Source organism: Budorcas taxicolor, chromosome 5 (genome assembly GCF_023091745.1).
Source record: "Budorcas taxicolor isolate Tak-1 chromosome 5, Takin1.1, whole genome shotgun sequence".
NCBI lineage: Eukaryota > Metazoa > Chordata > Mammalia > Artiodactyla > Bovidae > Budorcas > Budorcas taxicolor.
The window spans coordinates 3,091,308-3,107,142 of NC_068914.1; the positions used below are offsets into that span (position 1 = coordinate 3,091,308).

Consider the following 15,835-nt stretch of genomic DNA (forward strand, 5'->3'; position numbering starts at 1 on the left):
ACACAGATACGAGCCGTGAGGAAGTGCGTGTTGGCGCCCCTTCTGGAGGTAGAATCAAGACAGTTTGGGAGACTTGCTTAGAATGATCAGACTTGTGTGACCGGAAACACACGCCAGAGAACAGGAAGTGGGGGCACGCAGGAGCAGGGATGGTGCATCAGATGGTCGTGTGCGGCGTTACAGGAGCGGCCACAGAGGAAGTACTGGCCAGTACCATAAACGGCCTTGGATATCACAGCAAGCTTACGTGTGCTTATTCATCCCTTCTGAGGAGCATCTGAGGGTCAGAGTATGTGACTAGATGCTGAGTAAGACAGCCCCGTCTCTGGGGATACTCCCTCTCCTTCACCCTGGGGACTTGACTCGCCACATCCTGGTGAGTCCTTAACCTCTCCCATCCTTCCCTCCTCTCCACAGTCCATATCCTGTCCTCTCCCGCATGGATGACTGCAGTGGGCCCCCAGTGGACCCCCCAGCCTCGGGATCCCCTTCCCTTCCAGCTGCTCGGTCCACTGTTTGGGGATCAGTGGATATAGGGGCACTGTGAGGATTAGGGTAGGAGCACGGCCCATCAAAGCAGAGGGGACCTGTTCAAAGCCCTCACCATCTACCTACCAAGAGGATATCACACAGTGCCCAGGCCCAGAGAACCCAGCCCAAGTGCCTGACAGGGCTCCTGGGGGGTTTCAGGGGCACAAAGGTTGGTCCTTACCATCCAGCAAATTCACTGAGGGCTCTCAAGCCAGGAGCGTTCACGAGAAATGATTGGAATCAGGGTACTTAGATTGGCACCATAGAAAGGCAGGAGCTATAGAGACAGGGTCAGTTCAGGCCCAGCCCTGACAAGACTGTGTGACTCTGGGCAAGATACATAACATTTCCATGCCTTATTTGCTCCAACTGAAGAACTGTGACAAAGGCTTCCCTGCCTCAGGGACTGTGAGAATTGAAACAAATACAGAATATAAAGCTCCAACCTCAAGGACACATAGTAGGTGCCTACTAAATGACAACAATTACTGTGTTTGCATTTCTTGGGCAAGTTTTAGGATCTTGAGCCTGAACCTTCCCAAAGCCCCACTTCACACTGTTTAGAACTCTGCTAGTATTAAACTGAGACAGGGCAGTTGGCAGAGATTCACTGCTCAGTGAACAGTCTTTAGCAAGATCCGGAATATCCCCTGGAGAAGGAAATGGCGACCCACTCCAGTCTTCTTGCCTGAAGAATCCCGTGGACAGAGGAGCCTGGCAGGCTGCAGTCCATGAGGTCGCAAAGAGTCAGAGGTGACTGCAGAGACTGAGCACTAATTACTTACTCTATGTGGGCCCTAACCTAAGTGTTTCACAGGATTCTTACTCCTTTCACCCTATTTAAGTAGGAAAAGAAGTTTACATCTCTAACCGGCTTTGCTGGGTGAGTCCCCTGGGACTCTGAATATGCCAAGGCTGTGCCTCTTTCGAAGACACACCTGTCTTTTCACAGCTGGAACTGTGACCTCATAGACAGCCTCCTAGTCCCTCTTGGCAGGAAGCATGGGCAGAGCAGGTCCCCAAAGACAGACCGCTCCCCCACCCCCGGCCTTCTCAGTGCGTGCAGACCGGGGACCCAGGGCGGCCAGAGTCCGTGCATTTCCTGCGGCCTCTTGGAATCTCTAGCCGGCGGCGCGCACTTCGACGAGCCCTCCCCACGCAGAGGGCGGATCCGATCCCGGACGGAGCCCGCCCGCCCTCTGGGGCCGTCGGTCCAGCTGGGACCGCGCGCTCCGCCTGGCTCCTCCCGCCCCGCCCTCCCCGCGCCTCCGCCCGGACCGCGCGCCCGCTCCGCTCGCGGATGGGCAGTGCCGCGTGCTCCCTAGCCAGGCGGAGGGACAGCCAGGCCACCCCGCCCGGGCCCAGTGATTGATCAGAAACGGTTACTGAGCCTCTTAATGGTTTGCATGGATGGGAATTAATTATAAGATGGATAAATAATGCATTGAGGTTTACGTTGTCCAAGGCAAGCCGTCGGTCCGGAGCCGGGAGAGGCAGCTGAGGGAGCCTCGCTGGTGACGCCAGCGGCCATGGGGGCCGGAGCGGGGCATGGTGGGCAACTGGGCGAGAGGAAGAGAAAAGGGGAGTGGATGACAGCATGATCAGCCCAGCAATCCCGTCCAAGTGGTGGCAGGAAGATGCTGAGCCCAAAGATCAGGCAAGCCAGGAGGGGTAAGTCCGACTTCCTGCGGCCGATCTGGGCAGTGTGCTGAGTCTGTTGGCAGATGGGTGCGGATACTCGGCTGGCTGCATGCTGCGGTCACATGGGGCGGGCGTTCTGGAGGCATCTTGGTGACAGACAGCCCCTAATAGGGAGGCTCCTGGGGTCTGTGGGGGTCAGACCTGATACTGTCAGAGGGAGATGGCCAATTTAGTGCCCCGGTGGGTGTGCAGGTTTCAGCCCACATTCCACGTTTTATAGAGTCCCTGGTTGCTCAAAGTGATGAGGTGACAACTTTGGAAAAACTTCATTATTTATTACTAGAAGGGAAACGCTGAATGCTCAAGATCTACCCTAGGTGCCAAGGCAAAAGTAGATGTCACTAGGAAAGGCGATGCCCTGACTTCTCCAGACAGCCAGGTCCCACCACAGCTGGGCTGCAGAAAGCAACTCCTCAGGCAGGCAGGGGCTCTGTCCGGGAGAACTCCCAGAAAGCAGCAGGGCCTGGAGTTGCTGGTGTTGGGGGAGCGGATCCAGAGATAAGTAAGGGATGCAGGTGAGCCTTGCAGGGGTCATCCACAGCACTGGGCTAGCACCCCAGCCAGCTTGCGGCCCTGCAGAATGGCCTGGGGCCTCAGGACAGGTCTTGGGGCTCAGAATAGCATCTGCCTGGACAGCAACTTCTTGGCCAGTGCAAGTGTTATTTTAGATGACAGCATCTGTGTTTTAAGAAAAATAGAATGTGTCTTTTCATGTGGCCCGCGTTTGTGGAGGGCTGAGCCTTCCTCGTGAGTAAGGAACATGAGGAGAGTGGCTTGGAAGTGGGTGGAGCTTCTGCCCAGGGAACTTGGAACCAGTACTTGCCTCACCCAGTGTTTGCATATTGGAGGCAGGGATCCTCTGGGCTCTCCTGAGCTCACATTAGCACACTGCAGGCATTTGGATGACTTTCCTGGGCAGGCTGGCCCTCTAGAGCATAGTTAGAGCCATCAGGATCCCTCCATGGGATGCTTGGAATGGGCTGTCACCTGTGGGCCCCAGTGGGCAAAGGAGGGCTGTGCATGGCTCTGCTCAGGGGTAGGGGTACAGCCCGGTAACAGTGCAACAGGTGGGCCAGGCCAGGCCCCCTAAGGAGCTTGGGCCTCCTCTCCCATTCCTGGCATGCTGGCCACACATGGCTACTGCGCATTTGACATGCGATTAATCCAAAGTGAGAAAAATATGCAGATTTTGATGACTTGGGGGAAAAATAATGTAAACTATCTCAATGATTATTTTACATTGATCACCTGATGAAGTGATAATACTTTGGATATATTGGGTTAAATAAAATATTGATTGGAATTCAGTCCACCTGTTTTTTCTCTTGCTTTTCATGCTGTTCCTAGAACATCTATAATTACATATGTGGCTGACATTATGTTTCTGTTGGATGGGGCTGGTTTAGAAAAAAACCAGTGTTTTGCAAACAGCTCTCAGGAAGCCTGCCTTTGACATCTGTCTTCCTAGAAACATTTGTTCTGGGTCAGTGGTTCTCAACCAGGGGCTCTTTTGCCCTCTGGGGGACATTTGTTGATGTCTGGAGACATTTTGGTTGTTCCAACTACGGGATGCTACTGGCATCTAGTAGATATAGGCCAGGGATGCTGCTGAGCATCCTGCAATGCAGAGGACAGTTCCCACAACAAAGAATTCTCAGGCTGAGATACCAGATGATATTATCTTGTAGTGTATTGTAAAAGATAGAGTTTATGGTGCTATATATCAGATATGTATAAGATAACCGCTCACCCATAAAAATCAGCTTCCCTGGTGGCTCACCTGGTAAAGAATCCACCTGCAATGTGGGAGACCTGGGTCCAAACCCTGGGTTGGAAGGATCCCATGGAGAAGGGAACAGCTCCAGTATTCTGGTCTGGAGAATTCCATGGATTGTATAGTCCATGGGATCACAAAGAGTCAGACACGACTGAGCGACTTTCACTCACTCCCCATAGAAACAGATGATCATAAACCATGACAAGGAGCGTTCTAAGGGCATAAGAGCATATACTACAAATGAAGCTTTCAGAGGAACCAAGTGGTGCCTGCGCTGTGAGCTGAAGAATGGTGGGGCTACCTAGGCAAGGATGGTGGAGGGAGGAAGCCACATTGCAGGCAGGGATTGGCAGTGCCAGTGCTGGTGGGGGGGGGGGGGAGGGCTGTGCACAGGGTCAACAGGCTGGGGCTGGAGACCAGGTGAAGAGTCAGAGCACGCAGGGACATTTCTGGTGGAATACAGACCAAAATTGTATATGCATGCTTCTAAGAAATTGGGCTCTGGCATAAGGAAGAACTTCCCTCAAAATTCATCCCCCTTGGCATCTTTTAGGAGTTGGGCAGGCTTCATGTCATAAACCCTGCCAGCCTATAGGATACAAATCACAGCCCCTGAGAGCCACACACTGCCTTGTCCAGGCTGCTCCAGGCGATACATATGCCAGACACGCTTCCAGATTGCACCACTACCTGGTTACAAAGAGTTGATGGAAACGATCTGGGGTCACTTTCTAGAATAGTTATGAAAACCAGCCCAGGTCAACTGGGCTCAGAAGCCTTGGCTGCTCTGCAATAGGGGCTTCCCAGGAAACCTTCCCCCAGGTTATATTAGCTGTTAACTTCCTGGTAGGTCCCCATCCAGGCCAGCTCTGATACTGCTGCAGAGAGCGCCATCACCCTAAAATGTCCTTGTGTCTCTATCCCAGGGAGGAGGAGCTGTCAGGATTGAGAACCTCCCAGGAAAAATCCTACTCTCACTTTGCTGCTTGCTAAGTTGCTTCAGTTGTGTCCAGCTCTTTGCAACCCTATGGACTGTAGCCCACCAGGCTCCTCTGTCCATGGGATTCTCCAGGCAAAAACACTGGGGTAGGTTGCCATGCCCTCCTCCAGGGGATCTTCCCGACCCAAGGATTGAACCTGGGTCTCTTATGTCTCCTGCGTTGGCAGGCGGGTTCTTTACCACTAGTACCACCTGGTACTTACCCACATATAAAACTAAGTTTGTTCAATAATTGGAGTTCTATTTCCAAGAAGTAGTTAGAGGCAGGTGAGGCAGGTGTTGTTCACACACACAGAAGAGGACAGTGATAATTTTAAAAAGTAGGGAGACATCCAAACCAGCAGGAAATGTCTCAAAAAGAGCCTGTAAATTCAAACAGTGTGCTTGCTTTTAAGTACATCATATAATTCAGACTGATTCAGGAAAGTGGTCCAGATCGGTTGGTACCAGCTCACATAGGCCATCAATACCATGATTCTAGCTTGCCATGGCCTGCTTAGGACCAGCTCAGACTCACCCTAGCTTATCATGGCCTGTGGAAGCCAGACGAGGCCATTCGGACCCAGGTGCGGTTGGCCCTACCTCACTTAGCTCCTGCCTATCTCCTAGGGTCCTGTTCGGGGAGCCTTTCCTGATGCCATGCCTGGCAAGCTCTGACTCCACTGAGATTTGTTGCCATGTTTCCAGAGTGGGAATGGGAGAGACAGTCACCCCACCCCTGCCAGATTTCCTAGAAGAAAAACAGGATAAACTCACTAAAAATCCATGAATTTATCACAGATACAGTGGAGCAAGTCACAAACGCATATGTTCTGTGACACTGTAAAAATTGCCTTTTATTTCTTTTAAGATAGATAACAGAAATGCAAGATAGGCACCCTCTCCCTGTGAGTTTTCCAGGGTGAGGGAAGGCAGCGGAGCCCCAGGCTGTAGCCTCATGCCCACCACCAGACTCTGGGAGTGCTGTGCCCTCTGTGCACCCCCACTCACAGAGCCCCTAGGAGGTGGTCGGAACAAGCCGCATAATCCTTGCCCCTGATGCTGCCCCAGCTCCCTGGGATTGCTCCCTTTCCTGAAATCCCACTGACACGGGGCCTGCTTCTTCAAAGATTTTTCTGTGCCCATTAGCACTGCCCCAAATAAAGATCCACTGATTTGGTCTCGCCCTGTTTCACAAGGATAAGGTATGGGAGGCAGCCGTGTCACCTGCCTCCCAGAGAGCTCTTGGCTCTGCCTGTCTCCCTCAGCCTCCTGTTATTGTCCTCTCCCAGCCGTCATCATTTCTAACCTGTGGCAGCAATACTCTGCCTCACCCCCACCCACTCCCATCCATTCTCCACTCCAAAGCCAGAGCCATCTTTCCAAACTTAAATCCACAGTGTACCCACCACCAGCCTCCTCCTCCAGCCCCAGCTTACAGGAAGACCTCTCTTACAGTCTAGCCACTGGCCTAACCTCCAGCCTCCTCCCCCTCTCCAAGCTCCAGCCACACTGGGAAGAATCCCATTCCCCAATGTGTTCCATGGGCCTCCTACCACAGGGCCAGAGCACACCCTGTTTCCCCAGCTGGAACGCCTCCTTCTCTCTGTCTGTCTGTCTCTCTCTGTCCCACCCCCACCCCCCCCCACCCACCCACACACACACAGTTCTTAGCTCCTGTTCTCGCTCCAGTTCTCCCCTCGAGGGTCGCCAGCCAAGTGCTCCTGCAACCCCAGTCTGAACCGGGCCCTCTGCTCTGGGCTCTCCTTTCCTTTGTAGCACTTGCCTTGAGCTATCGTTGCACACTCATCAGTGTGACTATTTGGTGAATAACTGTCACCCCACTAGACTGCACTCCAGGAGAGCAGGGCCCATTTCTGTGTTTAGATATTATTATACACCAAGGCCAGGCGTCTGGTAGGTACTCAATACATACATGGTGAATAAATGAATGTATGGGTAGATGAGTGAGTGAGTGAATTAATAGCAGAGAAAGCATTAGCCTAGGAGGCTGAAGCACTGTCTCTGGACCTAACAGGTCCAGGTCCTTAGGAAAATCAGCCCTCCTTTGATTGATTTGTATGTTGCAAATATTTTCCCAATTTGTTGCTTGCCGTTAATTTTTATATCAGGATCTTTTTTTAAAAACATGTATGCATGTTTTTAATTATCATGTCATCAGTCTATCAATATTTCCTTTTAGAGTTTCTGCCTTTGTTTAAAATATTTAAAAATAAAATTGATGTTGCTATTAAGGAGGCTCCTTCTTTTAAAGGAAATCATTAGCCTGATGAGCACAGCTCCAGCAGCTTGAGCCGTCTTCCTTCGAAGGAGTAGCAATGTCTTAGAAGCCTTGATGAATGTGCAGAGCCTGGTCAATACTTTGGGGGTGGAGAGAAAAGGCTCTGTGAGTGAGATGAAGTACTTTCACTGGCCTTATTTTTCTTGATTTTCCCTGAAGAAAACAAACCTACATTTATTGTGTGCCTTCCGTGCTCCAGGCATTTTTATTGTACTTATTTAATTCTCATGACTATACTATGATGAAGCACCATTATTTCCATTTTAACAGATGTGGAAGGAGAATTGTGGGTAGCCTGCCAACAAGTGTTGGAATTCATGTCTATCCAGTGCCGAGGCATATGCCCTCTCCCTAACCCAACGCAGAGATTCACACTATCCAAACACCACTGCAGGTGGCCCTGCATGTCCCCAGGAGAGCTATAAATTCTTTGAGTAATGAAATGCGGTGTGATTTTTAAGAAGATTCCCACTACCTATGAATACATGGAAAGTAGATGCAAACAACTGTTAGAATATTTAAGGTTGAATTATTGATATGTAGTTGAATACTAAGCAAATTAAAAGGCAAGGCAATTATGAACTCCAGGGAAAACAAAAAATGGTTCATGAAATATTATAGTATACTGCATAGCTCCACTGGGAGTAGCAATTACATAGTACTAACAGTGCAAATTCTTCACATTGATCAAACTAAAAATACACTGTAACTGCGCTAGGAGGATGGAGTGGGTGCTCACATGTGGTGGGGTGGAAGAGTGAAATAAATGAAATCCCCATCTTCCATAGTTAAAGTCAACAGGTAGTATTTAAAATGGAAAAAAAATCAAGAAATTATTTGGCACAAAAACAGACCATAAATCAATGGAGCAAAATAGAGAACCCAGAAATAAACCCATGCATGTGTGGTCAATCAATTCACAACAAAGGAGCCAGCAATATACAATGGGCAGTATACGAGACGGACAGTCTCTTCAATAAATGGTGTTGGGCAAACTGGACCATCACAAGCAAAAGAATGAAACTGGACCCTTAGCTCTCACCATACACAAAAGCCAGCTCAAAAGTCTTGAACATTAAGACTTGAAACCATAAAACTCCTAGAAGGAAACGTATGGGGCCATCTCTTTGCCATCAGTGGTGACCATCATTTTTCAGATTAGACACAAAAAACAATGGAAGCAAAAGCAAAATAAACAAAGGGGCTGCATCAAACTAAAAGCTTTGTTAGAAAAGGCAAAAACCCATAAAATGGAAAAGAAACCTGCAGAATAGGAGAAAATATCTGCAAATCATAGATCCAGTAGGGGGCTAATATCCAAAACATGCAAAGAACTCCTGCAACTCAATAGCAAAAAAAAACAACAAAAAAAAGCCAACAGACTGAAACATGGGAAGAAGAACTGAATAGACATTTTTGCAAAGAATATATACCAATGGGCGAGGGGTACATGAAAAGATGCCCACAGCACTAATCATCAGGGAAACGCAGATCAAAAACCACGATGAGATATCACCTCACAACTGTTAGAATGGCTATTATCCAAAGACAAGAGGTAACAATATTGGCAAGAATGTGAAGAAAAGGGAGCTGTGGTATACTGAATGTAGACTGGTGCAGTCACTATGGAAAACAGTATGGTGGTTCCTCAAAAAATTAAAAATAGAGCCACCATATGACCCAGCAATTCCATTTCTGGGTTTGTATCTAAAAGAAATGAATATAGGATCTCAAGAGATATCTGCATTCCCTTGTGGCAGGATTTCCTTCTCTTTCCTCCTGCCTCTCCTCGCAGATACCAGCTGATGGGAAAACTGAGTTCTCCCGATGGAAGATGCCCAGAGCATATAACCAGCGCTTTTAGACACTTAGGGTCTAAGGCACTATAGATGCTTGGCTCCAGGAGCTCCAGGAAGCACTTCTGTCCCCGCAGAACTGAAGACTTGGCCATGAACTTCATGTTTGCAGGTGGGAATGAATGATTTATTTGCAAGACAGGCCTGAGCAGGATTAGACCTAGGCTGGGAGGGCTGCCTTCAGCTCCCCTCAACCAAGACAGCCAGGGACCTGCTCTGACTGCTGAAATCATCAACAGCCTCAATGATTACTTAACCAAGGGTGGAGAGCGTATTGATCTAAGCTAATGGCCCATAGGCAGGCAGAAATGAAATTTATAATCAATACTAAATTACATCAACTCCACCGATCTCCAGCTCCTGGTGAATGGCTTGCTAATCTGAACAGAAGCCGGGGCAGCAAACCTAGGGCAGCTGCTCCCAGACAAGGTCTGATAGAGGGGACAGGCCTCCCAAGGGCTCAGCCTGCAGCAACGAGACAGTCCTAACCCCCATTCATCCACTCAGTGCGTCTCTGCAGCACACTTTCAAAGTGTCATTTACTTCTTCCTCACCACAGTTTAGGAAGTGGATAGGATTTGTATTTTGTTCCCATTTTATCTGGAAATTTGGGACTCCGAGTGGCTAAAGAGCCTCCAAATGCTGTGCCCCTTCCACGACCTCAGTTAGCCTCTCTCCTCCCACTGCCAAACCAGGAAAAGTAGGAAAATGACATTCTGCTTCCTGCTTTTACTTGCTGCTACTCTGATAACAGGAATGGCCCTTTAACCGTGCTCTTTAACCTCTCATCATGTGGAAACAGGCCATGGGCAGTAGAAATCCCTCTGGCAGGTTTCCTCCAGGCCAAGATCGTCTCTAAAGGCACAAAGTCTCTTGGATTTGATCTTGCCCATCTTCTTTGAACCTGAAGATTCCTGTTTCATGTCCATTCATGCTTTCAGCAAGCATTCAGTGGGACATTCTGTGCTACATTCTGAGGATCAGGCATGAGGAAGGCACCCTCTCTGGCCATTCAGTTCAGTTCAGTTCAGTTCAGTTGCTCAGTCGTGTCTGACTCTTTGCAACCCCATGAATCGCAGCACACCAGGCCTCCCTGTCCATCACCATCTCCCGGAGTTCACTCAGACTCACGTCCATTGAGTCCATGATGCCATCCAGCCATCTCATCCTCTGTCGTCCCCTTCTCCTCCTGCCCCCAATCCCTCCCAGCATCAGGGTCTTTTCCAATGAGTCAACTCTTTGCATGAGGTGGCCAAAGTACTGGAGTTTCAGCTTCAACATCATTCCTTCCAAAGAAATCCCAGGGCTGATTTCCTTCAGAATGGACTGGTTGGATCTCCTTGCAGTCCAAGGGACTCTCAAGAGTCTTCTCCAACACCACAGGTCAAAAGCATCAATTCTTCGGCGCTCAGCCTTCTTCACAGTCCAACTCTCACATCCATGCATGACCACAGGAAAAACCATAGCCTTGACTAGACGGACCTTTGTCAGCAAAGGAATGTCTCTGCTTTTCAATATGCTATCTAGGTTGGTCACCAAGGAGTTAAGTGTCTTTTAATTTCATGGCTGCACTCACCATCTGCAGTGATTTTGGAGCCCCCCAAAATAAAGTCTGACACTGTTTCCACTGTTTCCCCATCTATTTCCCATGAAGTGATGGGACCAGATGCCATGATCTTCGTTTTCTGAAAGTTGAGCTTTAAGCCAACTTTTTCATTCTCCTCTTTCACTTTCATCAAAAGGCTTTTTAGTTCCTCTTCACTTTCTGCCATAAGGGTGGTGTCATCTGCATATCTGAGGTTATTGATATTTCTCCTGGCAATCTTGATTCCAGCTTGTGCTTTTTCCAGCCCAGGGTTTCTCATGATGTACTCTGCATAGAAGTTAAATAAGCAGGGCAACAATATACAGCCTTGATGTACTCCTTTTCCTATTTGGAACCAGTCTGTTGTTCCATGTCCTGTTCTAACTGTTGCTTCCTGACCTGCATACAGATTTCTCAAGAGACAGGTCAGGTGGTCTGGTATTCCCATGTCTTTCAGAATTTTCCACAGTTTATTGTGATCCACACAGTCAAAGGCTTTGGCATAGTCAATAAAGCAGGAACAGATGTTTTTCTGGAACTCTCATGCTTTTTTCATGATCCAGCGGATGTTGGCAATTTGATCTCTGGTGCCTCTGCCTTTTCTAAAACCAGCTTGAACATCTGGAAGTTCACGGTTCACATATTGCTGAAGCCTGGCTTGGAGAATTTTGAGCATTACTTTACTAGCGTGTGAGATGAGTGCAATTGTGTGGTAGTTTGAGCATTCTTTGGCATTGCCTTTCTTTGGGATTGGAATGAAAACTGACCTTTTCTAGTCCTGTGGCCACTGCTGAGTTTTCCAAATTTGCTGGCATATTGAGTGCAGCACTTTCACAGCATCATCTTTCAGGATTTGAAATAGCTCAGCTGGAATTCCATCACCTCCACTAGCTTTGTTTGTAGTGATAAAAGCTTACAAATCAAAACAGCATAGAGAGGCACTTGTCTGGCCATGGGTGTGTGTCCTCTATGGGGGTGGCATAATGGATGGCAGGCAAGACCCTGCTTTGGGGACCTATGAGATGAGTCCTTCCACAGTAGGAAACAGGTGCACTGGTTCTTCAAGGGTGTCAGGACTCATCAGGCTGGCAAGCAACGGAGGTACAGGGATCTGGCATAAAGTGGCCTTTGTGGGGACCAGTCATTGACCTGGAAAGAGCAGAGCGTGTGCTGTGAGTGGGAAGTGAAGCTGAAGACCTGGATGCTCACTGACTCACGGAGGTCTTCTCATCTTCCCAACTGCTTGGCCACGCTGTGACAGCTAAACAGCCTCTTTAAAGGAGATGCAGGAAGAGGGACCCTGCCATGGGGTGATGCTTGGAGATCCAGTCTGTGGATGGAGGTTAGAGGAGGTCCATAAGGCTCGTCTTTCTCAAGGACTGATGCAAGGATGCTTCATTAGTGTTAGTGCGAAGAGGTTAGGGCTTGGTCTGTTCTAAGGCAGGAATTTGGTCCGTCTAAGGGAGTCAATGTTAAAAGCTTGGCAGCCAGACTTCCTGGGTTTAACCCCATGCCCTCTCATCCTGCATGTCTTCCTGCTCCCTCTGCTGAGCACATCCTTTTATCCCACAGCCTTCCATAGTGTAGGGGAGAAAACACTTGCTTCCCTGGTGGCTCCGAGGTTAAAGTGTCTGCCTGGAATGCGGGAGACCTGGGTTCGATCCCTGGGTCGGGAAGATCCCCTGGAGAAGGAAATGGCAACCCACTCCAGTACTCTTGCCTGGAGAATCCCATGGAGGGAGGAGCCTGGTGGGCTACAGTCCATGGGGTTGCAAAGAGTCGGACACGACTGAGCGGCAAACTACTAACTAGTACTACCCTCTTAAGCTATGTACCTGAGGCCTAATTAAAATGATAAAAGATTAACAGCAGAAAAAGCATATAAATGTTATTGATTGTTTGAAGTGTGTGAGGGGCTGCTTCATAGAAAAGGGGCAGCTAAACCCAGGGACATACACTGTGGGGAGGTGACTGGGAAAAGTACGGCAGGTAAGGGTGGTTTAGAGAGGTTCATTAGGCAGACTGAAGTCACCTCTGCACGATAAGAATCTCATTCTCCTCTTCCTGGTATGGGAGTGGCAAGGCACCTTTTTTCAGTAAGGGAAAGTACGCCCTGCTTCTAAGCAGAAAGGGAGAGGGGAAGGAGCCTGCCCGTGCACTCTTTCTCAGTTGCCTTCAGCTCAAAACAGTCAATATGCCAAAGTAGCATATTTTGGGTGGCGATCCCCTCTTAACGGTTCACTCTGTTCTTTCATCCAGCCTCAATCCCACCTCTGGCCTCCCAGCCTGACTTCCATGCCTCTGCCTTAACCCTCTCATCTCCCGTTATACTTGCTGAGACAACAGACGCTTGTATCTGGGCGTCTCTGTTCCCCCTTCACTTTTGCCAGGGCAGGTATGTGCCTTTCATCTCCACAACCCAGCGGCTCACCCACGGTGGACACCCAGGAGGCTCCACAAGCTCCATGGATGGAGAGATGAAGACCAAGCCCAGCTAAACCTGTGGGCGCCCACTGTATGGCAGTGAGGGTCAAGCATTTGGGGGGCCACCTGCCTCCTGCCCCCCTCACTGAAGACCAGCACCAGCTGAATCAAGAACCAGAGCCAGGAAGGGCCAATGAAAGTGACTGTTAAGAGTGCGACCTTTTATGCTGATGCTTTTAAAGCAAAGTCGTCGTTATGGGAAAAATAAGCCAAACTTTCTAGAACCTCCTCACAGTTATATTAGAATTAACACTTCTTACTTTGGGGGGCTAGTTTTCCTCCTTGTTCTTCACCTTCCAGGCCTCAAAGTGAGACCCATTAAGAGGGCCTTGCTGGTTCTCTAGACCCCTCAGGTGGGGAGCTTAGCAAAGAACAGATGACCAGGTGGAGCCCAGAAAGAAGCTAAGTAACAGGTTTAAAAAAAAAAAAAAAGGTAGAGAGCACTCAGGAACCATCCTGTAATAAATCACTGGAGGCTCTCAGGACAGCTGGGAACCTCGCGAGGCCCCCTTGCCCTTGGTGGCAAATTGCATTAACTTTATGAAACCGTCTCGGCTGCCCCCCTCCGGAGCGCCCCTTCCATTACCTCAGCTCCCTCTGCTCCATCAATCTTCCGGCCTCGATACTCACCCTTTAAACCAATTCAGCTCTGAGAGCTGTCTTGCTGTTTGCACAGCCCGGCTTTAAAATCCCATTGACTTTTATAAATCAACCGTGTTTTAGTTCAAGTTCAGGCTCTCCTCCATGCTCTCAGGGCTGCAGATGGAAAACCAGGGCACTGATGCCCTGGCAGCTGCTGAGGCCAGTCTGCCACAGCCTCGGCAGAAGGCCCCAGAACAGCAAGGGGCGCCTGCTGTGTGTCTCATCAAGAGGCCCCGGGCTGAGGGTCGTCTGCAGTCATTTCTTGAAGAGGTGTTCCCAAGGGCCACCAGTGAGGGGCAGGGGAGCAGCGCCAGGGAGGGGAGGCCAAACTGGGCTGCAAAGCCCAGGGAAGGGGGCATCAGCCTGAGCCCCTGGGGAACTTTGAATTATGCCTCTTATGCCTCCCAGAAGTTTCAAACTGGAAACAAGACTGCAGGGGCTTTCAAGCTCCCACACCCAGAAGTCTTCGGCCAAGGACTGGGGAGTGAGGGCGGGGGAGTAAATTCCCGGGCACTTCCGGTTCTCTCCGTGCCTGCTCAGAATGGCCCCAATAGCCCAAGGACCGTCTCCAAAACAGGCCAGCAGCCCTGAAAAATCACCCAGGGAAAGCTGTTGGAAATAAGGGGGCATAAAAACAGGAAGAAGGAATCAAGGGAACTTGAGCAGAGCTCTGACGTGATCCGCTGGGTCAGGCGTCTTCCGTGTGTTCTCAGCCATTTCCAAGATGCAGCTGTTGCCAGGTACTCTTGTGGCAACACTGGGGGAGTGAGTGACTCACACGCTCTCTGAGCCTCTCTCTTATGTGAAATGGGATGGAGCACAAAGGCTGGAGTAGCAGGCCCTCTGGAGGGGCTCACCTACAGAGGGTCTGTCTGACCTGATCCCACGGAAGGTCCGTAGATGAGCCAGGATCACGCTTCCACAAAGGATCATCTGTTCAGCCTGGAAATTCCGAGTAGGCAGAGGCTAGGCATCTGTTTGTGCTTTGGGGATTCAGCTCCCTCTCAAGAGCTCTGTCTTTTAAAGTTTTTATTTTAATTTATGTAAGCAATGCACACATTCTTTCCTGCAGAAAACTACAGAACTACGGTTCCAGCCTCTCCTCCACGACCATAGTCACTGCTACAGGTGTGACATGCTCCTTCTGTATAAATGCGTGTGCCCACTGAGTATGCCTTGTGATGTCTTTTGTTTAAAGGTTGTGTTTTTCTTCCGTTTTTACACAGTCTTATACTTTGTGTATTGTTCTGTGATTGGCCCTCTTCTACTGCTATACTAGAATTTAAGCAAAAATTAAAGCAGGAAAGGGGAGATGGAAGGGTTGGGGATACATCTTAAGAGTGGCCAGGAAGTCCTCATTGAGAAAATGGCATTTGCATGAAGAACAAAGGGGCTGAGAGGAAGCCCTACAGGACCAGGGACAGCAGGTGCATGGCTGGACGGGTTGCACAGGCGATCGTGAACCATCCCTGTGAGATGTCCCTCAGATGGTTTAACAGGTGGTCCTGGGGTCCCAGAGAAGGACCCAGGCAGAAATAAAGACCTGGACTCATGACAGAATGGGGGGCATCTGGGGCAACCCGGGCAGTAGCAGGACTTTCAGGGAGAAGAGAAGAACTGAAGTCAGAGCAGGTTGGGCAGGTAGCAGGAGGGTGTGCCGGGAAGTCGGCTCTGCGGAGCAAGGGGAAGAGCTTCAGGAAGAAGGTGATCAGTGGGGACTAAGCACCAAGGGTCCTGGAGGCTGAGAGTCAGAACCAGACTGTTGGATTTGGTCAGAGCAGTTTCAGGAGAGGACAGACTCTCCAAATGCAGAGGTTGGCAGGGACTGAGGGGCGAAGGAGGAGAGGCTGGAACTGTGGTCAGCCCTCTCAAGAGACACTTGTCAGTGAGAATAGGTGACAGCGTCAGCCCAGCATGCATGCTGATCTGAGCCAAGAGGTAGCCACACCCGTTCCTTCCAGATCGGAGCCCCCTTCTT

General features: G+C 49.7%; 1 protein-coding gene across 1 annotated transcript in view; it reads left to right on the top strand.

Moving 5' to 3' along the window:
• Positions 1 to 1,930: 1,930 nt before the first annotated feature.
• Positions 1,931 to 15,835, top strand: part of ARHGAP22 (Rho GTPase activating protein 22) — a 145,575-nt gene continuing 131,670 nt past the window's right edge. Inside the window, exon 1 of the mRNA XM_052639322.1 lies at positions 1,931 to 2,202. Within this exon, the coding sequence (XP_052495282.1) occupies positions 2,169 to 2,202 (34 nt within the window). The 5' untranslated portion in view covers positions 1,931 to 2,168. The remainder of the gene's footprint in view (positions 2,203 to 15,835) is intronic.